The 25,611-nt window shown below is 47.2% G+C and overlaps 1 protein-coding gene across 2 annotated transcripts in view; it reads right to left on the reverse strand.

Moving 5' to 3' along the window:
* Window positions 1-10,029, reverse strand: part of NRG3 (neuregulin 3) — a 2,179,015-nt gene extending 2,168,986 nt beyond the window's left edge. The window contains exon 1 of one of the 2 annotated variants that reach the window (XM_069610825.1): window positions 8,838-10,029. In XM_069610825.1, coding sequence (XP_069466926.1) covers window positions 8,838-9,561 — 724 coding nt within the window. In that variant the 5' untranslated portion in view covers window positions 9,562-10,029. The remainder of the gene's footprint in view (window positions 1-8,837) is intronic. The other variant, XM_069610826.1, reaches the window with a different exon arrangement.
* Window positions 10,030-25,611: the final 15,582 nt, after the last annotated feature.

Below are 25,611 nucleotides of genomic sequence, written 5' to 3' on the forward strand. Positions count from 1 at the left end.
GGATCAAGTGGTCTATCAATGCACACCATGAGCCTTGCATCAAGTGGTCTATCAATGCATACCCTGAGCCTTGGATCAAGTGGTCTATCAATGCACACCATGAGCCTTGCATCAAGTGGTCTATCAATGCATACCCTGAGCCTTGGATCAAGTGGTCTATCAATGCACACCATGAGCCTTGCATCAAGTGGTCTATCAATGCATACCCTGAGCCTTGGATCAAGTGGTCTATCAATGCATACCATGAGCCTTGCATCACGTGTTCTATCAATGCATACCCTGAGCCTTGGATCAAGTGGTCTATCAATGCATACCATGAGCCTGGCATCAAGTGGTCTACCAATGCATACCCTGAGCCTTGGATCAAGTGTTCTATCAATGCATACCCTGAGCCTTGGATCAAGTGGTCTATCAATGCATACCCTGAGCCTTGCATCAAGTGGTCTATCAATGCATACCCTGAGCCTTGGATCAAGTGGTCTATCAATGCATACCCTGAGCCTTGGATCAAGTGGTCTATCAATGCATACCATGAGCCTGGCATCAAGTGGTCTACCAATGCATAGCATGATGCTTGCATCAAGTGGTCTACCAATGCATAGCATGAGCCTTGCATCAAGTGTTCAACTGTACTCAGACATGGGATTTACATCAAGATGTCTGTAGATGCTTAACCTGGCCTCCCATCAAGCAGCCTATCTAAAACAATCCCACTCGTTGCACCGAGAGCTCTGGTCTATCTAAGGACAGCCAGGACTTTTCATTAAAAACGCAATTTATTTGCAACGGAAAATGTGCGTTAATTGATTTTGCTTCACATATTAGTTGTTCACAAACTTAGCAAAGAAATCTGATGCGTTTTAAACACATCATTGTGTAAAGGAAATGCTCCTATTGATTTCATGATTTATTTTTTACCCGATTTGAATTTTTTGCAATTTAAAAAAAAAACGATAATATGACTGATTTAGCGAATAAGATATTGCAGTGCATGTGGTCTCCACATGAACATTAAAATGACTGAAAGTAACAGGCAAAGTTTTCTTTTGCTTGCTCTGCCTTTCCAATGAACTACTTAAGCTCAAAAGTAAACGAACCAAACTGCCTTGTGCCTGCATTGGATGTTCATTAGCATCGGCTTCCATAAGATCAATTGATGTGAAGTCAGCATCAGTAAACGTAATGTTGGTTACTTCCACTGGACCCTTTCATTTGGTCGACTATCCTGCTCGATACTCTGATATACTTAATAATGGGCCAAGTGTCCATGAAGTAGTGTCATGCCATGCTGTATGGTATGTCTTTCACGTGCCTACCAATCAAGACTTATAGAATGTATACTCCATGTGCATTGAACTCCATTATTCAAGTGCTTTGATCTCTCCCTGCGCAAGGCTTGCTCATTACATATGATCAATCCCATGCCTGATACTCCCATCAGGAGCTTCTTCCTTGACTGAACCATGTGTTAAATGGCACAGAGTATTCCGTCAAACTCAAACATGAACTGATCTGCCGCCTTTGTAATGTTATGTGTATATACTACCTAGTGTTTACCACCTCCAATCAACCGCTCCGTTTTACTTTTAGCACGTCACTGTCATTTTTGCTGGTGGGAGTGGCTCAGATTCCATTCATTTCAGAATATGTGTTTGCACCACCAAGTGATTGACTGATATAACTACCATGCACTCACCACGTTCAGTTGATTGATTGAGGATTAGATCTGTATGTCCACAATCTTATTCCATTAAGTTTTATGTAAGGTTAGTTCTCAATAAGGAGGATATGTTTTTGTATGGAATGTGATGCTATTTCTTTTCTAAAATGATCGTTTAACTGTTGATGAAAGATTTGCATGTTGCAGTCCAAACACCTAACAATGCAATCAAAAGGAATATGTGCCATTTAACAAAATGAAAATATGCATACATGCCGAACTCAAACTGCCCATTAATGTATGCACATTAAAACCATACCCTTATCTTGCATCAACCAGTGCATCAATGCAAGTTTGAGATCCGTCCAACACCATGAAGATCTATATATCAGGTGCTACATCAACTCCCTGATTGGGCCAAATAATAAGCTACCTATCCATAATCAGCCTGATCATTGTCTGTATTTCCTCTCCTCTCCTCTCCTCTTGTCATGCTTCTTTTATCTCCGCCTTGATGCCTGCGGGCTTCCGGCGCATTACAAGTGATTAAATAAATTTAAAAAACATAGATGTATGTATCAGGATATTTTGCTGCCCTTGCACATTTCACCACTAAGGCCTCTTCTCAGTGTTGCAGAGTAGATCTTCACCATCAAGACCAGATGAATTGCTTGATCTCTATAATGTAATCACCTTCACTTTACTTTGTAAGTAGGACTCTCTCCAGCGTTTGCTTTTTAAGCCTATTCCACATTGGGAACATGATCAAAAGTTGTGTATGTTTGTGTGTGTGTACTCCGCTAGGAAGCCAAACAAAAAACATACGGCAGTGTTCAAGGATCCCAATCTTGGAGTGCCTCTAGTGCTGGCCTGAGAGTCCCCCAATCTTCCACTTCTGTACACGACAATGCACATCGACCGAAGTGTGTGTATAATCACGTCACCAGGCACACACCAGCTGGTGGCACTAGGTGTTCAGCTGCAGGACTTTTGTGTCCAAGTAGGATGTGACATTGAAGGTCAGCGGTAGAGATTGCAGATCGGGCAAAATGGAGGAATTTTGATTCAAGCAAAAAAACTCAGCATTCAAAGTGTGATGTTGCACCATTTGTGGAGCCTTCCGGCCAGATGCTATTGTGGCTTTCGTCACAGCCTTGTATTCCAATCCAGCACCTCTTTCACATTCATTATTTTTGCCACACTTCAAATGTAAAAGGGAGCTGGTGAGAGTTCCCAACAAAAACAAACTTTCCAGAAGAGATATGATAGTCCGCTCAAGAATTTATAATGATCTTAAGTTACCTTTCTTGGGATATAATTGCATGGCGAAATACGTATGTGGTATACAGGGGTTCGCTGGTTCACAGTTCTAGAGTTGTAAATTCTCAAAAAGTATCTTCTGATCCTAATTAGGTGCCAGTTGTTATGTAGTAGTAACACGGTGCCTTCAAAGACTCTAAGTGGTAAATCAAAGTTACCAATACATTTGGCACCCCATTTCTTCAGATGAATGACGACTCCTGAACGCGGATTAAGACGTGGCAAGCCTGACCAGAGTGAATAAAATTAAAAAGGATTATGTTTGCAAATACAAGTTGTACTGAGGAAAGTGAGTTATGAAATGTGTTCTGTGAAGTTGTTGTGTGGGACACATCATGTACAGCAAGAAGCGTCATTGTTCATCAAATCTCCAGTAATTGAAACTTAGACTGGTGTCTACTGAGACAGAGCCCTGTGTTAGCATTGCTGCATATCTTGAATCGAGTGGACATGGGCATTCTGAAATGCCTTAGGCCAGCCAGCTCAATGGGCAGACCAGCAATAATCTTGCTTATATACTAAGTCATACCCAAATGAAGACCCACAAACCTTTACCAGGACAGATTCACATGAAACCAAACCGTCTCTGAAGATGTTTCTTAACACAGACTCACACACGAAAAAAACATAACCTGTGCCTAAGTCTGTGGCCCGTGTGTCCCAAACTAAGCTATGAATTGAAATGTGTGAAATGGTCAAGCAATTGAAACAGCCAACTAAATGAATGGCAGCCTAGAGCTCTAAATGTCAAAACATATGAAGACCTTGATGCTGGAACAGTAGTAAACTGAGTCATAAGCAACAGGCCCCAGCTCACGTGACCCAATGAAATGGTGCTGCACTTTGCCAACATCCAAGGACACCTAAGCTCCTTTTTTTGGGCATCAAGAAAACATCTCATGGTCAAGGTTGAAGCCAAAGTCATAGTGTATAAGCCAGACATGCGGAAAGCTGCTCATTGGAAACCTGCAATAATAGTCTAACCATCTATACTTTGTTTTTACAGTGAGTGCTATTGTGTTCACCAGGATCTTCTATTACCAATCAGTTATAATGACTCCCCAAAATAAAAATAAAAAACTGTGCTTCATCTGCGCCTCTATTTGAGAAACAGTCAGCAACGTACACATGAATTACCATCACTAAAGCAAGTGCATGTTTGTGTACGTGCATGTGTGTGCAAAACCGTCATCCTAGTTGTTTACAGCATGTTTTCCAGTCATGGCATGCTCAAGCTAGGTTCCTCAGGGAGAGCATTGGCATTCTTGCCAAAGAATTGAGGAATAATGACCGTGATCACATGACAAACCGAAAGTATTACTTGCACATCACAGTGACTGTATATTGAACAAGACCTCACAAAGCGAAGTACTGGAGGGGTCATAACTCCTCAGCTGACATGAGAGCCTAACTCGGAGAACTAAAGAAAAAACTGCAAATCAAACCGTTCCTACTCACGCCTCGAGACTCTGGAAGTAGTTCCTGGCCACTTTGCCTACAATTAGGAACATCAAGATCTCTTTTTTATTCAATAATCCCCACCCAATCCCTCCAAAACCAAGACAATAATTGTGGCTAGTCATTGATGTCTGTGTCCATACACCAAAGCGAACCATGCTTCTCAACTTCTAGTTTCAACTTTCAATGTTTCTATGTCAAGTTTCGATGACCGACATACTCAGTAGCCTCCTGATCTCTAAGGTACAGTGCTATGAGGCTTCATCCACACTCACCCAATAGCACAAATGAAATGAAACAATAATAAATGAAAGTAGCAGTTGTGAAGGTATTTTGCCACATAAGACTTGGATCAGTCCCATGCTCTCAGGAGATCTAGCTGCAATCATTGAGAGACACGTGGACCAGTTCTACAGGTAATATCCCGTATAATGCCCTTCCCTAAACTATGCCCACTTACCGTGGACTGGTGTGGAATTGTCTCTGCTACCAGCAAACCCGGCCTTTCAATGGCTAGGATCTTTTTGCTTGCAATATTACCTGACTAGTAGGTGGGCAGTCGGTATTAGCATCAACTGATACCAATGGTTATCTTGAGTGCTTCACCTGTGTCATTTTAGGGACCACCGCAGGAACCTAAAATGACACTGGGGAGAACCTTGTTCTCCCATGTTCCCCTCCCTCTGCCTGGTCACGGTCTGTAACCCTTGTGTATGTGCGCAGTATAAATATCATATCATACCTCTCAGATGGCTCGATGTTGGATTCAGGTTGTGTGCACTGCAAAACATTCAGCTTATTCTGAGAATGGGAGGAAAGTTCCATGAACAAAAACATAACACCAGCTGACAAGCCAGGTTCTCTGTCTGGCAGCAGAGGACTAGGCGTTGCCAGAACTGAGAATGTACTTGGGGAGTGGACCGCTTTTCCCAAGAAGATTGTGCAGGTGTGTAAGTCATTGCGAAGGAATCCACTGAGCACCAGGCCTTCAGTTCAAGACTATCTGGGATCCTTACGATGCTTTTCATGGTGGTAGCCAAATGCACTTCCCGCGTTAAACAGCTATTGGCCACATAAGCTGGAAGCATGAAAGTGTGCACGAAAACCCCCACAAGACAAGAAGAGACATACAATTACACAGTTGTATGTTATCAGGTTAACATACATGCCTTTCGGGAAATTCTGAGAGACATGGCCTGCTGGCTGTGCAGAAGATGCTTTAGACAGCTGTATAGGGAATTATATAGTCACTCCGGCCCGAACGTCTAGGGGCAATTGGCAGGCCAGCAAACCTTTGGGTTGTGCTGTGTCAAGGACATTGGGGTATAACTAAAACAACACAGCTTAGAGGTGTCCGGTCTCTCAGTGAGAGGCATATGTTTTGGTTTAAAACTCTCTCGAAAGCCTTCATTCAAAAACAAAATGGTCAGGCCTTCTGACGTAACCGATCACCACAATGCACAACTCACCCATCTCACCGAGGATGGGAGATGCCAACACAGTACGCACCGCATATCCCCTTCACTGATGAAGAGAACGCCTTTCTGTGGTAAACATAGAACTGCGCAGTGAAGCAATGGATGCTCGCAAGCACGCAAGCTCTTGAGTAGATGTGTTAATTGAAATCCAGCAAACACTGTAGGCATCAAATCTACCACCACTGCTAAACCAAGACGTTCGGACTGGCCTGGTTTCCTTAGACTGCAGTCCCCTAGGAAAAAAAAAACGTCGGCCTTGGCTCAGAAAATGCTTTCAATTGGATTTCAGAAGTTATTGATCTGGGTTTTGTAACATATCTGCTAGGGTATTAAGCCTCGCGGTAGCCTTTTAGCACAGAGTATTCTAAGATTAAGGCCGAGCTTCGATGATTCCCGAATGTGAAGGCAGCATCGGCAGAGAAAGCACCCCACTGTCAACAACACAATGAGGACGTCAAGATCCTAAAATGAAAAGCGCCTGACTCCATCCCTTACAGCGAACACGTTCGATTGTGGCATGAGATTTCCGGGGACAGGAGGCGGGCGTCTTTGTAATGAGCCCTTACTTTGAGCTTATCACTGGACTCCTGGCTTCAGGTGTTAGGATTTCTCGGACAGAATGTGTTTTAATTATCATCATTTTTTTTTTCTTCCAGAAAAGAACAGATGAGGAAACTGGATGAGGTTACAAATAATCAAATAAAGAAACAATACATGTGTGCCATCTCAGAGAAAAAATGTAGGCTTCTTTGCATGTCAGGGCACGCGCCGTGTGTGTTTACTTCACCTGGTGCACTGCACATAGACCACAGGCTTGCCCTCCCAATGGAGAGAGATGAAAGGAAAAGAGAGAGGGGAGGGGGGGGGGTGGAGCGATGCATTGGTGACAGACAACGAGAGAGGGTGAGGGGGGGTCGAGCGGCTCAGCGACCAGCAGGGTGTCCGCGACAAATCTCCGTGTCATCTCTCAGCTACCGGCAAGCACCTGCCCAAACCCCACCGGAGGGTGCACGCGAGCACCGAGCAGAGAGCAGCGCATGCCTTCCTCCGCCCGCACGCGCCATGCAGCCGCACAGGCACCAGATTAAGGGAATCGGTGGCGGACAGCTGTGCGCAGAGAAAATGCCACATGCCCACAAATGCAAATCCCTTTTCCTCGGGTAATCTATTTAGTCGCGCCCTAATAATAATCGGCAGTTCTTTTGCGGTGGTTAATTGTTATGCCACCTGAACGCCCTGTGCTTGCCCTACCCCGGTACTCACTAGCCCATGCACCGTGCATGCCATTATCCTGTTATAAACACATTGGAAGTGCTGCTGGGACTGGAAGTCTGCTGTTGGGAACGGCTGTTCCCCCTGCACCCCACCTCTTCCACAGGGGCGAAGTGCCCGGCCTCAGAGCATTGCTCAATAAAGGGGTGCTGCCCAGGCAGAGCTCGAGCGCACAGGCACGGGCCGAGTTGAGAGAAGGGGAGGGGGCGATAGAGCGGGAGAGGGTGCGTGTGTGAGAGATAGTGGGGCCCACAGCAAATGAAAGACGAACATCAGAATTCCTGCTTCGAAACAGCCTCGGTCTCCAGTCGCCATTCGCCAGTTGGCCTTCGCCCGAGAAAAGCACCCCCTGTGATGAGCTGTCGGAATAGGGACTTGCACAGTCCACGGGAGGGGAGGGGGGCTGGGGGGAGACTGTTTTTGCTAGTGGATTTGCCAGTGACATGAACCCCGTGCACCCCACCAGACCCTGAGCTTATTCCGAGGTAGGGGTGTCCTCATCCCGGTGCCCCTTTCTGTCAACGCATGCGAACCCCAAGAAGAAGCTTCTAGTTAAAAAAAAAAAAACCTTCCCGACAAAACCACTCGTGAGGCGAGTTATCGCGCACGTCCAATTTGGTACAAGAACCTTACAAGCCTTGCAGAACAGGCAGGATAACCTTGGCATGCCGGCGACAACACACTTTTCGGACCCTAAAAGGGTTACTTAAGAGGGCCGTTTTTCGACAGGGTAGCTTAACGCAAGACAACATGCCTCTAATCCTCTGTCCTTAATAACCTTCGGCGTTTGCACTCAGTGCCCCGGAGAGTGGGGCCGGTTTTTTGCTGAGGACTGGGAGCTGCGTAATGCCACCAGAGGGGCCCGGGAGCGCGTGACAAGCGCAGGAGGCCGAGGCTCCCGCCAAACCGAGCAAGAGGCGAGAGCTGCCCGTGCCCTGGGCTTCCCCGGGCACGCGCACGGCCGGCAAGCAGCGGCGCGACTCTCTACCCGAGTCGATGCTGAAAAAGGTGCACTCCCCGAGCCGCCCTTTGAAGAGTGCACAGCCCCAGCCAAGACCGCTCTCGCCGTGGAGGTGAACTGGCCTCGGCGTGCTCGTGATCCCCGCGCTCAACGGGTTGCTCAAAAACTCCACCTTGCATATGTGTATTGTTCCCCCACACGCATTTACAGGCACGTGGGATATTGATCCAGCCATTCATGCTTAAAATGGAGGCACCGAAACAATTTCAAGGGCAAGTCTCACAAAGCCATGCATAGTCAACACGCAGATAACAAATGGCTGGTCTTGGCTTTCAGTTCTGTTCACACAACAGCTCATTTATTTGTGTTTTGCTCAGGTTTCACTGCTGGAATAAATTCATTTCGCCTCGGGAGCATAGCACTGGCATCTGGCACAGATGAAAAGGACTTCTCGCGTGGTACACAAGCAAGCAGTACACCTATGGGATGTTTTCAACATCCTGGACAGGGTTCACTTAAACACTCCAGACACCCAGTCACTGGACTAGGCATTCAAGGCAGAACATGAGATTGTGACCATTTTGACAAGACCACACCCCCTACATGGCTCTTGTGCGGAAACAGCGGTCGAGCTCGGATGCCTTGGCGTTGAAGCATGAAACAGATCACTGGGCAAACTTGTACTTACGGAATTTAGGGAAGTTGGTGGTGGCTGGGGTGGTTGTGCTGGAGTCCGGGAAGCGGGATAGGGTCCAGGATGGGGTGGCGTCGTGGAGGTAAATTGTGGTGGAAGAGGTAGAGTGGGCCACGGTGTGCCAGGTGGTCACTGCCTTTGTGGTCGGGGTCTCCGGAGGGGGGCTGGCCACCACAGTGGTGGTGACCAAGGGGAGCGTGGAAGATATCATGGTGGGAGGGGACACAGCATGGCGCACCGTGGTGGTCCTTGGGCTGGACTTGGCGGGGATCCGGGCCCCTGGAAAGCGCACTGGTGCCCGGGTGGTGGTCGTCAAGCGGGTGCTGATTTGATTAGGGGTCCTGGTAATGGTAGCAGTGGTGCTCGTGGCGGTGTCCGGGACCTTTGGGATAGAGTTGGACTTATTTTCCTTGGAAAGGAAGATGGGGTCCTGCCCAATGCCCTTGGAATCCATCAGGTCGGTTGGCACATAATCCTTGACGGAGCCCACCACAATCCACTTGAGAAGCATCAGACTCAACCCCAGTCCAATAAATCCGATCAGGAGCGGCACCACACAAAGCCACGTCTGCTGCCGGTTCCAGACAATGCAGTCGCTGCAGCGCACCTCCCTGGGGTTCGCTGCCCCATCCTGATCCTCCGCGGGGTCACCCGCTGCTGCCTCGGCAGCGACCGCAGGACGCACGGGAGGGGCCGTGGAGGATGCCCCTTCACTCATCCTGTACTCCTTTCAGCTTCCTCCCAAAGGCATTTGTCACCAGGTGCTCAAGGACCGGCATCAACAAAACAAACACCCAGAAATAAATCCCTCAGCTCAGGAAATCAGATCCACAATCTGTAGGGGACGGGGTGCCCCTGAGCCCCAAAACAGTCCCCTCCATGCATTCCTCTGCACGGTGTGCTGAATCAGCTAGAACGTGTGCCCCATTCTCATCTTCACATTCTGATCCGCCTGCGCTCCCCTTCACATCTTCTTCCTCGTTTTTCCTTTCTTAGCTCCCTTGTAAACGACCAAGCAGCATCCTCCTGGCTTCCCAGAGCACATCCTTTATCCCGAACCAAGAAGGGCTACATTCCTGCACAGGGGAACCGACCCCCGCCGTTCTCCCGTGTGCCTTTTCCGATCCGCGGAAAAAGATGCAGAGCGATCCGCGGCTGCTTCTCTGAGAGGCGATGGAGCAGCAAAATGCACCTGTTATTCAGCAGCCCTTGCAGCCAACCCTTGGCCGGCACTTTAAGAGACAGACCAATCCGGATGCAGAGCAGAGAGGGAGAGAGACACACGCACGCACGGCTCTCGCTAGCAGCAGCAGCGCCCAGCAGAACCAAAGATACAACTAGAAACAGCAAGGATTTCAAGCCGCAAAAGCACCAGCGGACCGGGACTTGGCAGCACAAGCCATGCCTGGCCGGGGATGGGCGGCTGCTTCCCCTCACTTGCTCCTCGGCGCCCCCCCACCCTCGTCAAAGGGAGAGGCAGCAGGCTGGCTCCGGCAGAATCAGTGGCACCTCCCCCCGACAGCCTAATGGTGGTTTCTTAATGCGCACAAGATAAATAAATGATCCAGACGCATCTCTCAGGAGTTGTCTTCCGACCTGCGCCTTTTAACAGGTTCCCGGGCAGTCCTGGCGGTGCTGATGCAACGAGGTCACGGTCGGCTGCTGTGGCATCCTCGCAAGGGGCATTTGGAGGAAGGGCGGGGCATAGGGGATTCTCTGAAGGGGAGTTCCTGGTCAGATCACTCCAGCCACCTCCTGCAGTATGTTGCAGAAAGTCACCGTAATGATTGTTCCTGTTGGAATTGCAACCCACTCTAGCAGAAGTTTGTGACATCAGTGGACGGTCCCCATCATACATTCACCACCCAACAGTATCCTCTGGTATGCATCTAATACCCCCATAAGCACCAACACTACATATTTCAAGATATTGATGCCACCTGGTGAAGATGCAACACAACCTTGAACACCATTGCGCGCACCGTCATTCATTATGGTACATAATTCCCTGACAATCCCACCCTCCTTACTCTGCCCTGCAGGGACGTCATTTCATCAAAATGCCAGGGGTAGCGGAAGTGACATCCCATGACCCTTGAGCTCTGATGACAGCACAGGAAATGATGTCATTTGACCCTACCCGAAATGAAATAATGGCAAGCGATACAACATGACCTTTCATCCCTTTTAATGAGTCTAGCAATTATTGTATAGAATTCAAGAAAGGCAATTTGTTATTCCCATTATTTCTTATTTAGGGTCAATGCTCAAAGTGTAACACTTGTGGAACCCCCTGTTTATTTTTTCTACCCTGAAAGGAGAATTCTGGCAAAACAATGATATATTTATTTTTGTTTTGTTTTAAAGTTATTGATGTGTTATTAATTTTGTAGTATAGGGGAAAATCTAATTCATTCCTCATCTGAAGTAAGCACCCTTAATCTTTCCTTAGGTAGTTCCATTCATGAAGCTATCATTTCCTAAACTGTGGAAACAACCCTCAGCGCCTCCAAATACTTGTCCTACTCTCCTTTGCTATCTTCACGTGTTGTAAACCACACAGATACTGCTCAGAAGTGGTTGGCAGTGTGTTGATAGATATTATTATTATTATTATTATTATTTTGAATTAATGATTACAGCCAAGTTATTTTTGCTTTCTTCATTTTCAACTTAATGACCGGAACATCAATGCATCCAAAGGCCACGGGTAGTGAGAGTGATGTCATGCACCACATGACATAATAGGAAATTGCACCCATCACCTTTGATCCCGATGTTATCACAGGAAAAGATGTGAAGAAAGTAAAATGAAACCTACAATGTGTGCAATTAATACAGTAGCAAATAGAACTAATGCTGACAAAAGGTTATTTTAATTTTCAATCATATGCTAACTATGGTGCTGCTTCGACATGCAAGGGGTGATGTGTTGATATATCAAGGACACACCCAACACAATCGTCATAGGGTAGGAACACTACTTCCTTATTGTCAGTACAGCATCGTATGACCCTTTACGGTCATGTTATATCTGTTAAAACCTCACATGGCAGGGCATGCATACTATGCTAAGTAATGTCCCACATGCCAGGTACTGCCAGAATATGCCAAGTGCAGCCTCATATACTGAATTAGCTCCATATATTCCAGGTTGTCTCATTAGCCATATGCCACGTACAGTCACCACAGGCAAGGTGAACAGGTTCTAGACACATGAACCAGTTTGTTCTTTTACAGTGGAAACTAAACAGAATCAATTCTAGGTGATCCAAATTTAAGAGATTGTGAAAAATTGGGTCATATGAGATAGAGTGATTTGATCAGGATCGCACATGTTGGTCAAGTCGAGAAGCCGAGATTTGTGCCCAAAATTACCTGTTACATTATCCACACTTTAATTGTAAACAGCATCTCCTGATTCCATGTTCAATATTTCACCAGCAGCATACTAGGATTCCTGCATTGTGCTCGTTCATGAACTGTGTGGTTTTAATAAAGAAGACATATGAAGAGCAATGCCACACTCTAAAACAATCTGAACATATTAATCTTTATTGAAACTTGTTTGGTACAAAGCATATGATTTATCATCAAGAACTTATCAGCAAGAACACGTCATGATATCAAAAACGACTCCATAAAAAGCTAATTTTCTTAAAGTTGCACACATTCTTAGAGCTAATGGACTTACACAGTTTAAAATGTACGACACACAAGAGATAACATGTCACACATATGCAGACACAGATCTCTCTCTCTCTCTCTCTCTCTCTCTCTCCCTCTCTCACTCTCTCACTATCTCTCTATCTCTCACAACCATCCACACACTCACCCCCCCACACCCATCCCCCAACACACACACACTAATTATTTAATTATTCTGGCATGTGCCATTATGAGCAGAGTATGGTTTATGTATGTCAATGGACAAATCATTCACTCTTTCAGTAAATACTTGTGGTGGTGGCAGCTCAGAGTGTACAAACATTCATAATTTTTAAATGCTGAATAGGACCAAACACACTTAGGCTCTGATTCATATAATTATTTGTGCGGAAAATAGGGGTCTTGCGCAAGCAACTGCAAGCAACTCCACCTTTGTCGATTCAAGGAATCGAGTCTGCAATACTTTTCCTGGACTTGCATGGATGTCCCGCTGTCCTGGCATGTCGCTGCGAGTGAAGGAACGCCTTGCGCAACACTCCAAGCAGAGTGCGAGCTGGGCCTATGCAGCAAGCAAAATAGGGGGCAGAACAAAATGAAAAATGAAACCTGAAAATGTGGTCGTGTTGAGGGACGGTCCACAGTCAATTGCACCCCCGTACCAGCACAAATAAACACGTATTCATGGATTTGAACTCAGAACGTCGGGTCGCAGAAAAGTTCATGCAAATCCTGGTACACTCCCGCCACCTGATATCAGGCGTAAATGTCAAAGAGCATTTATTAAGCATGCAATACACACCAAACAAAACGTATCCAGCCATGATTAATTCAGCATTTGTGGGAGTGATCGTGCACGGACACCGCAGGAGGAGGATGGCCAGGGTCTGCATCACCATCCCATGTACCACCCTCTTCGGGATGCCGTATGGCCAGGTCTATGGCAGGTAGAGGTTCCTCCCATATCATCCTAGACCTGGTAAGGGAGTAGGAAGATGGGCTAACATCACCCACCATGTTCTCCCAGGCCATTAGACCCCTACAAAAACTGCTCACTGCCTTACATTTTCAGGCAACTGGATCCTTCTAGTGGACCACTGCCATAGTAGGTGGCATCTCCCAGGCAACACATTCATGCTGCTTACACCAGGTGCTGACGTGCATAACTGCACAACCTTCTGTGCACCGCCACATTTATATGCTAAGAACACTGGCAGAAAGGCAAATAGTTATGCAGGACATTTCTACTGTTGTGCGCTTCCCACAAGTCATTGGTGCAATAGATTGCAACTATGTTGCACTACTTCCACCCAGAGCAACAGAGCACATATCCCGCAACCGCAAACATTGGCACGCAATCAATGCTCTGATTGTGTGTGATGCCAAGGGCATTATAACTGAAGTGTATGCCAACTATCCAGGAAGCGCAGAAGACATTTATATATTCCGGATGTCACCACTACACCTCAACCTGCTTGCTGGCAAGCATGGTAACTCATGGCTCATTGGTGAGTATGAAAGGACACACACATGCATGCACGTTGCACACTTATCAATCACCACTGGCAGCAAATGATAATGAGATCCATGTATACATTCACAGAGGACAGCGCCTACCTGCTCAACACATTCATGATGACGCCCATATGGAATCCGACAACATCACCTGAGGTAAGGTACAATACTGTCCATGTAGCGACTAGGTGCATAAGGAGCGCACATTAGGAGTGCTTAAGTTTCAATTCCGCTCTGTTGATCACTCCGGTGGTGTGTTGCTATATGCACCACCAGTTGTGTGCAGGATCATGGTGGCAGCATATGTCCTGCACAATGTGGCTACAGAGCAGAGTGTCCCAGTGGATATGCTGGTGGGCTACCGCCCACACCCCCAGATAGAACCCTTGCACATGGCTGGTCAAAGTGAATGAGGAGAGGCTGCACATACCCAGCTGGTGCAATCTTACTTTACCTAAAATCCTGCCCCTGTAGAGTGCACACGACCAAGCCACATCCCAGGTGCCATTTAATGACGACCATGGGCCAATCCTCTCGGCACACAGGAACACCATGGGAATGTTCTCCTGGGAGAGCAAAATTGTGTGCATCCTTTAAACATAAACCAACATGCACAAAGTGTGGCCAAATGAAAACACATAAATGGGAGCATACCACCACCACCACAATGGGAAGCATGGAGTGAAATCACTACTGACACACAAAAATATCACTAATATCCAAGAAATTATCACCCGATTACGGGTTGCCACAGATAAATTAATCAACTTGACACATATCAATTATGAGCAGCTAGGCAATCATGGATTCCAAAAGCATAATCTCCAACAATCCCCATAACGCCAATGCAATAGGGTTGCACACCTGTGTGAGAATGTGAATGACAGACATACATGTATTCTTGTTGCTGTGAGTGCAAAAGCAGTGGTGTCAAGATCTACATGTGAGATACATGCAGCCCATACGGAGACAATGTGCCCCATATCAAAGATGCACTGAGGGGGACACAATTGACAAGTGAGACAAAGTAATTAACACACCTGAATGGACACAGTCACAGATGCAGCAAGTATCATAGACATTCGATAGCAAATAAACAGTGTGTCATGACCATAAGCAGCATGGAACTGCATCATTCACCAACACAGTCACGGCAACTGTAAATAGCATTGTACATGTAGTACACCAAATACAACACATCACAATAGACTAACTACCTGATGACTGTCACATGGACAACAACTGTACTGCATGTAGACACCAAACCAGGGGTGTAGGGGACACATGAAATCTGGGGGGGGACAGGGGACACCTTGGGGACTTTGCTACAGACACAAACCACAGAGTAACATTATCTGTCAATTTATTTGTAGTGAGTGATTTAGTTTAGTTTAGTTTATTATTTGTATAGCGCCGCCTGGCCCTAGGGCATCCAGGCGCTTGCGATGAATACAACAAGAATAATGAATACAACAAGAATAATGCAGCAGAAATGTACAAATCGATTACATATTTACAAATTTACAGTCTTGGTGCATGCTAGTGCGGTAGGGCTAGGCAGTTTCTTTGGATAGAAGCCAAGTTTTGGTGTTGTGTCTAAATCTGTGAAAGGACGGTTCTGATCTCAGCTCGAGTGGAAGTGAATTCCAAAGTTTGGAGGCAAGCACGGGGAAGCTGGAGCCACCTGCTTTTTGGAGCTTAAATCTTGGGATATTTAAGCAGTGTGTTTGAGCTGATCTGGTAGGGCGCGCTGGGGTGTGGTGCTTGAGGTTGTCGGATAGGTATCTGGGTGCTTGGTTAGCTAGGCATTTGTGTGTGAGTGAGATGGTTTTATATTCAATTCTTTGTGGTATGGATAGCCAATGGCAGGTGCGTCTGGCGTCCGAGATGTGTTCATGTTTGGGTATGTTCAGGGCTGCTCGCAAGGCATTGTTTTGTATGACTTGTAGTTTGTTGATGTTTTTCTGACTGGTTCCCAAGTATAGCGCATTGCAGTAGTCAACTTTGGAAAGGACTAGCGCTCTGGCTAAGGTGATGCAGTTGGATGGTGAGAGGTAAGGTCTGCTGGCATTGATAAGTTTACAAGTGTAAGCAGTGGCTGATGAGATGGAATTGATCTGTCTTGTCAGTGTGAGGGAGGAGTCGAGGTAGATTCCTAGGGTTTTGACGCTGTTAGAGACGATGATGTTATTGCCGTCTATAGTGAATGCTTGATAGAGTTTGTCGAGTTTATTAAGTCTGAGTTGGGAACCTAGGAGAAGAAGCTCGGTCTTGTCGTCATTAAGGCATAGGCCATGCTTGGCCATCCATTCTTGGATAATGGAATAAATGTTGTTGAGAGCAGTGAGGTCGGTGGAGTAGTCGCCTGTTAAAGGGATCAGTATTTGGGTGTCATCTGCGTAGTTGGTGTAGATGACACCCAAGCGGTCCAGTATGTCAAAGAGGGGTTTCGTGAATACATTGTATAGAGTGGGGGAGACGCAGGAGCCCTGGGGGACACCGCAAGTGACTGGGGCTGGGATGGCAGAGGCTGTGGGTGCGAAGACTCTCATGGATCTGTTGTTAAGGAAGGAATGGATCCACGCGTTGGCGTTATTTGAAAATTTGGCTGCTGAGGATAGATGTTTGCAGAGGATGTCGTGGTTGACCAGGTCGAAGGCGGCCGATAAGTCAAGGAGGAGAAGGAGGGCTAGTTTACCATTGTCTTTAATGTTGTCCATCTGTGTCTTAAGGTCAATCAGGGCGGTCTCAGTGCCGTGTTTGGGGCGGAATCCTGATTGTCTGAGTCCTAGTAAGTTATTTTTCTCGAGGTGGTTCTGTATCTGGAGATAGGCAGCTCTGTCGAGGATTTTTAGTAGGAAGGGTACAGTCGTTATGGGTCTGTAGTTGGTGGGGACATTAGGGTCAAGGGTGGGCTTCTTAAGTAAAGGAAGAACCCAGGAGTCCTTGAGGTTGTTGGGCACTATGTTGGAGGTGAAAGATGTGTTGATGAGGGAGGTGATGAAGGGAGCAAGTTGTTTGGCAGCATCTTTAATGATAGGGGCTGGGCAAGTGTCGCCTTGGCATTTGGACGGTTTAAGAGAGTAGATTATTTCTTCAACCTCTTTAATGGTTATGGTGGAAAACTCAAAGAGGTTATTGTCATCATTTTGGGGGTGGTGTGGGTGTGTGTAGAGGGGGTGATGTTATCGGAGAGGGTGAGGCTTTCTTTCTTTGTCAGGATTTTGGCTTGTAGCGTGGCAATTTTGCCTAGGAGTGCTTCCTGGATGTTCGTGCACCAGTGGATGTCTTTGTTGCAAGTGTCTGGAATGGGGGAGGGTGATTCGAGTTCTCTCAGGATATTGAAGAGCTCTTTGGTATTAGATTTGGCGTTGCTGATTCTTTCATTGTACATGTTTTTTTTAGACTGGATGATGACTGATTTATAGATGTTCGATGCTAGTAAGTAGGATGTCTTATTAATAGTGGATGGTGACTGTTTCCATGCTAATTCAGCTTGTCTTTTGGCTTTGCGGAGTGTTTTTAGTTTGGGGGTGAACCAGGAATTGAGGTGTGCTCGTGGTTTGGCTTTCCGAAGCTTGAGTGGTGCTATGGTATTTATGGCCTTAAGGATAGTTGTGTTGTATAAATCTACTAATTCAGTAGGGTTGGACATGGTGGGTGAGAAGTCGATGATGGGTTGGAGTAGCGGGAGGAGTTTCTCTAGTGTGATATTTTTGTTGTTTCTTGTGAGTGTGGGTGGGGCATTGGAGGAGGGCCCTGGTGTTTGAGTGCCTTTGTTGATGGTGAAGGTAATAAGGTGGTGATCGGTCCAGGCGCATGGAGTGTTGGAGAGGATGGTAGTGTTGCAATTGAGGTCAGCTATCCAGTCAAGGATGCAGCCTTTGTTATGAGTGGGTTGTGCGATATGGTGGGTGAGTCCTAATTCTGAAATAGTGTTGGCGATAGTGTGAGCTTTGTCATCTTTCTCATCATTGAGACCTAGATTAAAGTCTCCTAGGATGAGTAGTCGAGAGTTAGGTTTGATATTGTTAGAGAGTAGAAGGGCTATGTCGTCATTAAAGGATAGTATGGGGCCTGGCGGTCTGTAGATGAGGTGGATGGTGATAGTGCTTGTGTGCGTTGTGGATAGTTTGAGGGTGAGTAATTCCGCTGATGTCAGTGATTGGTTTTGTACGTGTCTAATGTTGAAGGAACTTTTTGCAATAACGGCTACTCCACCACCTTTAGCTGTTTGTCTGTCTGCACGGTAGATGGTATAGTCATTGGGTATAGCAAGTGATAGAGAGGGGCCAGATGCTGGGTGGAGCCAGGTCTCTGTAATAGCTATGAAGTCGAGATCATTGACGGTAATAATGTCGGCAATGTCTAAGGCATGGGCGACTACAGATCTCGCATTGATGAGTGCACCTTTAATGGTTTCGGTGGTGATGCATGATTTTTTGGTGTGGGTGCGGGGGGAGGGTGCGATCAGGCCGTGTGATATCTGGTCTGTCGGAAGTGTAGGGCGTGTGCAGTGAGGGGCAGATTTGGTTAAGGTTATGTTTTGTTTGTTGCCTAGATTGGGGAAGGATGCGGGTGTGTGTGTTCTGGATCTGAGTCGGGTGAATCTCGATAATCCTGAGCAGGGATAGGATCTGCTGGTAGTGAGGTTCGTGATAGTGGGTTGGCCGATGGGAGTAGTTTGTGATGCTTCTTGGGGGCTGGGGGTGTCTACTATGCGATGAGAGTCAATGGAGGAGGTAGGCTGGAAGGGGTTGATGTTGGGTAGGAAGGGGGTGGGGAAGGGTATGGGATAATGTCTGGGGCAGGCTAGTCTGCTGAGGCCGTTGGGGTGTAAGCGAAAGTGTGACCCTGTACAAGGGGTGTCATGGGGGACCAGGCAGAATGGGAACATAATGAGGAAGGTCCAGGTTATCATGTCTGAGTTTAGAGGGAACTGACGCACAAAATCGTCAGAGAGAAGCTAGTGCGCAATGTTAGTACACAATGGTGCTGCAGTGAGGGTACTAGCGCAGAGAATCGGAGAAATGCTAGTGCACAGTGCTGATACCCAGTACTAATACGCAGTGTACTCTAGGCGACCATAAGGCATTACACAATGTCACAGTAGTCTCTAAGCGACCATAAGGCACTTACACAATGTCACAGTAGTCTCTAAGCGACCATAAGGCACAACACAAGTGGTCACAGTGGTCTCTACGCGACCATAAGGCACTACACAATGTTACAGTGGTCTCTAAGCGACCATAAGGCACTACACAATGTCACAGTAGTCTCTAAGCGACCATAAGGCACAACACAATGTCACAGTAGTCTCTAAGCGACCATAAGGCACAACACAAGTGGTCACAGTGGTCTCTACGCGACCATAAGGCACTACACAATGTTACAGTGGTCTCTAGGCGACCATAAGGCACTACACAATGTTACAGTAGTCTCTAAGCGACCATAAGGCACTACGCAATGTCACAGTAGTCTCTAAGCGACCATAAGGCACAACACAAGTGGTCACAGTGGTCTCTGCGCGACCATAAGGCACTACACAATGTTACAGTGGTCTCTAAGCGACCATAAGGCACTACACAATGTTACAGTGGTCTCTAAGCGACCATAAGGCACTACACAATGTCACAGTAGTCTCTAAGCGACCATAAGACACTACACAATGTCACAGTAGTCTCTAAGTGACCATAAGGCACAACACAAGTGGTCACAGTGGTCTCTACGCGACCATAAGGCACTACACAATGTCACAGTAGTCTCTAGGCGACCATAAGGCACAGCACAAGTGGTCAAAGTGGTCTCTAAGCGACCATAAGGCACTACACAATGTGAGCAGTAGTCTGTGTTATACCGTACTGCGAGAACAGGGTTCAGTGAAGGCTTGAAAACAGTTCAGGTTGCTGGCTGGAACAGTTGAAAAAAGGTTGCTGTAAGGGGCAGTATGTTTACCCCAGAGGAGATGGGCAGGGGATCTAGCCCTATGCTCGGTGGTGTATACAGGCTAGAGATAGGCACAGTGCACAGTGCTTTCGAGGTGGGCCGGTTCGGAACCTGCTGGCTTGTGGTTGGCTCCCAATAGAGGAGAGGGGCCAATCACGATGTTTGCAGGGTTGCGGGGCCGGATGGAGGGCTAAAGATGCGGCGGACAGCCATCTTTAAATGGTGTGGACCTCGGGGCTTCGATTGGTGGCTGGATGCACTTTGAGTGCATTAATGGGGCAGATCCTGGCAGGAAGGGCCGCACTGGGCAACGCTGGAGCAGTGCGGATATTACTAAATAATTTGCCGCGTGTTGCCTTCAAGACGCACGCTCGTGCTGTAGCTAGGGACTCGTGACATACCTGGTGTCAGCAGCTCCAGCAGTAGATGGAAGGAGCTCCTGCTCATGGTGGCTCTGGATTGGTAAGGGCAGAGTTTCTGGCCCCTAGCTCCTGTGGCTCCGAACAGGCACCCAACAGGCCTTAGAATGGCCTTCGAGCTGGCCGCCGGCGCGGTTCCAGCTGATGAAATTGAGGCTCAGCCTCGGTTTCACACCGCGCTGCGCCCGGCATGGGCGAGTCAGGCGCCGTGTGGGGACAGGGTCAGGCAGGCCCTGTCCGAGTTCCCCGCTCGGCGCGTGGTTCCTCTGCTGGGCTGGTGGTGCTGGGGGGGCTCCTGCCCTCGCCCCACGATGAGGAAGGATGGAATGGGGGGTTAGCAGGCACCCAACAGGCCTTAGAATGGCCTTCGAGCTGGCCGCCGGCGTAATCCGCCTGCCGGCGGTTCCAGCTGATGAAATTGATTGTTTCATGATGATTGCGCACATTTGTTAAAAAAATATATTTTTTTGTGTGCTCTGTACGCATTATAAATTCTGTTGATATTGTTTGTATGTCAGCCGGATCCATTATATCTTTGTGTACATTGCCCACACAAACATGATTGAGTCTAATGTGTAATTTGAATATTGGAGAGGTGGCTCAAGACAGACACCCAGGTCATTTGTGCAATTTCGGATGCAAGCGATACAAAAGTTAGACCAATGAGAGTTTTAACATGATAATACCCACAGCAGAAACACAGGTGTTTCAAGTGCCAAAGATTAATCACGTTTGCAAGAGTGGTGTGTTTTTAATCAGAGCACATGCAAATTGCACATGGGATAAAGTATATTGCAGTCACCAACCGAGGAGAGCCATGAACTCATACAGGAACAAAGCTGAAAATTGAATCAAGATCAAGAAACATACACTATACTATACGTTTGTGTATCGTAGCAGAGTAAAAACCGCTTAAAATGCATGGTCACCCCACTATCTGCTGTAATATTTGCAAGCAAATTCGAAAGGTGGCAGAGAATGTGGCAGAGAGAACCAGAGCACATGGAGGAAGGGGAGGACAGATCTGTCCTGCCCTGTTTAGTCCAGTCTGCATGAACGCCCAAAACTGTGAGAAGTAATATAGGAAGACAAAGGGAGAGCCTCAACAGGAATGCAGGGTAATCCACAGAGCGTGAATGTTACACAGCATGAGAACCTACCTATGTAGCCCCCAGAGGCGACTTCCCCACATCAAGGCACTCAGGTGAAAACTGTGCTTGTGAAAGAGGCTACAATGAGAGCACCCAAAGCTGCTTCATGTCATTACAGGAAATAGGAGCGTTTAATTAATGAACTATTGCTTTCAAGCAAACACATATTCTTTCAGCAGAGGTGACAAACCCAGCACATGCCGAACCCCAAAAGCAGAGGAATGCCAGCATTCTAAGGAATGGCTCAGTGTGGGCTGGATATGGCTAGCATTGCAAGGGCATTCCTAGAATCTTCCATTCAGGTGAGGATTGGGTTAGGGCCGCTGTCAGGGATTATTCCACTGAGGAATTCCTTACTACTGTCGAGAAGGTGTGGCATAACCTGGGAAAGCTTACATGCTGCAGTGAAACATTGTCCTGCATACCGTGGTAAGGTTCGGATTAAGGGTGGCGGTTCTGCCAGGTTGCAGAACACACGTGCCTCTGTTAACTTTCCCCATTTAAGATACTTAAAAATAGTTTCTAGTCCTAAAATGTATTCTTTTCAACATCCCTTCAGGTAGAAGTTCCCTTCCACCAATGTGCCTTTATTACAAAGGTGGGTAACCTCCAATTCTCACCCAAATTTCCCCAATTGGCAATTCCCATTGTTGACCATTAATGGTTAGCACAAGCGACATGGGTGGTTCTGAGCCTTCAAAGCCTGGCCATTTTCTATGCCCCCTTTATGCATGCACATCAGCTAGGGGCTGGCCGCAGCCTTTTGACAGGTGGTGCAAGTGCACACCAAAGAATGTAATCGGTGCAAACCAGTGGGCTGCCATGAGCTTACTGGCTGGCCTCTTAGCCTTGGCACTTTCACAGGTGTTGAAAAGACACACAGAGCACCTCTTAATCCAGTGGCCAGCGCTAAGCTTTTCAATAATCATCCGAATACCACATCTCCCCTAATGCCCGCACTGTGCTGCAGTTCCCTTATTGCATTTCAGAGTAGCTGCAGGGTTACCGGGTCACCATGACCGGGTCCCTGATGTGGCATGGGGCCAGGGTGGGCTACGGTACGAGTATGACCGTTCTCCTTTCAGGTAGTCGGCCCGACCCTGTCACCCCACCCATAAGTAGAGGGGCGTGAGAACAATAGGCAGGATAGAAGAAAACTTTGACAGCGAAGGCCGGGAGACACATAGGCAAATGTGGAAGAAATACAAAGCAATTTATATATTTTTAATGGTGAATCCAAATTAAACACTAGTCCACCTATCCAATGAACAACCACTGACCTCTGCCCACACCCAAATCCCTGCTACAGGCATACCCCCCTGCCCACACCAGAACCCCTGCTGCAGGGCTACCTCGGCCAACACCAGATTCAATGCTGAAGGCCTACCTCAGTCCACACCAGATTGCCTGCTGCAGGGTTTACCTCTGTCAACATCAGAATCCCTGCTGGAGGCCTACATCTGCCAAAATCCGAATCTTTAATGCAGTCCTGCCCTGCTGCCCATATAGGAATTTCTGCTGAAGGCCCTCCTCTGCCCACACTAGACTCTCTGCTACAGGGCTACCTATAGCCATATTGACCAGCCTAGAACCGCCAGGCCTAACTCTTCCCATATTTGTTCAGCCTACAACCTACACAGCCTGACTTCGACTGAATGGCATATTTATGGTCCATCCAGAGCACCTTGCTCCCCACCTACCCATTGCTGAGTATCCATAGTGCACCTTTTGTCCACCTTGCACAATACTTGCCATCCCAAGCCTAAGGGCCCTTCCCTCCTGTCTCTTTTCACATACTACCTGCCCATTCCTGAAAGACACCCATGACAACCTCCATGCTCCTGTCTCCACGGGCCTGTCCATTCCAGGCAACAGTTCAAGCTCAACTGGGAAACATTCTGGCTAACATCTGTGAGCACCCCATCCCCCGCAGTCAATTCACACACTACGGGTCCATACCCGGGACCCGTCCCTACCCCCTCTCACCTAAACATTATTGTCCAAACAAGAAACTACCTCAACAGACCTGGCACATTGGTAACATGTGTAAAAAAACTTTGTTAAAGGGACGTTATGGTTAAGTTGTGCTACTAAAAACCTATCAAATTCAGTGAAAAAACTTTGTTAAAGGGACATTATGGTTCCAAGTAAAACCGAAAAACTCTGAAATTCGCCAGTTATAGTAAGCTAAGCAACCATACCTGTCTGCACTGCCTGTAGAACATCTACGCACATGTGCACCACACCCATAAGTCCTACGAACATCGCGCCTGTCCGTAACTGTCCGTCTCAGTTGTGTCACACTTTTAATTAGTCAGGACCCGATCACTGTCCGTAGAACACCCGCGTGCATGCACGCAGATGTTCCCATACATTTGGTGTCCTGCGGACACCTGTTCCCTTCGCGGACGTGTTCGCGACGTCATCATGTGACCGCACCCACGCTAAGAGAGTGTCCTGAATTGCAGACAGTGTCCGGGTCCCCGAACATTTACAAAGTCCTTTTTCAGGCAATCCAAAGTATTTTATAATAAAAAATCTCCATAGCACATGTCCCAGACAATGTCCCTGACTTTCTACATACTTTTTGGAACTTTTTGAGCCTTTTTTGGGTGTTCGATCGGTACGCGGTCAGCGCAGGTATCTGCGAAGTGCGCACATGCACCCCTATAAAAGGCCACACCCCAGAGCTCATCCTCATTGTGCTTCTGGCTATCTGACAGAGCATTGTCTACTTTGGCTGGTAATCTTCCAGATTCTGCAGCTCTTGCTGCTGCTTTCTATCAGACCTGATGGCATCAATGCTTGCTGCTCCAGCTGGTGCTACATCTGTCTCATCACCAGCCCCACCCACTCCATGACCACCACCCCCCCAAGGGCCTGAAGAGGGGAACAGGCATTAGGATGTAGAGGAGGAGGATGAAGAGGATGATGAGGATGAGGTAATGGAAGTCCCTACTACCAGCACTTGCCGTGAGTCTTGGGTGTGGCGGTTATTTACCAGTCATGGTGATGCACCAAAAGCACATGCGAACAAGGTCACCTGCAACTAGTGCAAAATGGTGCTGAGTCGCGGGAGGCCTGGTTCGTACAGCTTTGGTACGACATCTATGAAGCGACACTTAAGGTCATTCCATGGTGGGGCCGTTCGCAAGGTTGTACCTTGTGAGGAACATAGTAGGTTGAGTTCCTCTACCACATCCTCTGTTTCCGCTCCTGTTACCACAAGAGACACTCCTGTGGGAAAGCGCATCCCTTCAACTGCCTCACAGGCCATCCATGATGCTGATGACCCTTACCTTTCGAGGGTCACAGTTTTGTGTATGTACTGCGACACAGTACTCTGCAGGGGGGAGAGACTTCGAAGTGCTTTTGAGACGGTGGTCAAGGAGCACGAGAAGACCTGCCCACTACCTAAGTAAGGCCCACCCTACATCTTCCTCTCTCCACATGCCCTTTCTTATCCCCGTGGTTGGTGTCCCCCCTTACCCTCTGTTCCCCTCCTCTCCTAGTGTGTTGTGTGTGTATAAAACAAAAAAATAATAATAATAATTGCTCTTTTCAGAACCGCCTTTCACAGTAAAAAAAATAGAAGTGGCAAAAAAATTGAACAGGACCCTGTGCATTTTTTTTAGAAGTCCACAGACAGTTCGTAGACATCCAAAATTTTGGGGGGCTGTCCTATCAAAACCATTGCACTTTTATTGGGAGGAAGTGGTGGCTCTGAAAAGAGCCTTTTGGTGCTGTTCTTTTGTGTTTGAATAACTTAAAATATTCAACACCTACTGCAAAATGGATGGCTGTAATTGCACAAAAGGTTGCAATGCATTTTGTACATTTCTCAGAAAAATCTGATTACCAGCATTAGTAAGATGGACTCTATCTCTGCGAAAAATGTATGTGCTACGAAACATAATATTTTTATTGTGGAACAAAGACATGCCAACATCTCTTGAAAGGCACAAACAGCCTTATTAACATTCCGCCTCGCTTTCTCCATTTGTGGACCAAATGAAGAACAACGCATCCACATTTGTCTCTGCGCAATACGAGAAAAAATTACTTGGGAAT

This window comes from Ambystoma mexicanum, chromosome 8 (assembly GCF_040938575.1).
Source record: "Ambystoma mexicanum isolate Mex_15411 chromosome 8, UKY_AmexF1_1, whole genome shotgun sequence".
In the NCBI taxonomy this organism is placed as follows: Eukaryota; Metazoa; Chordata; class Amphibia; order Caudata; family Ambystomatidae; genus Ambystoma; species Ambystoma mexicanum.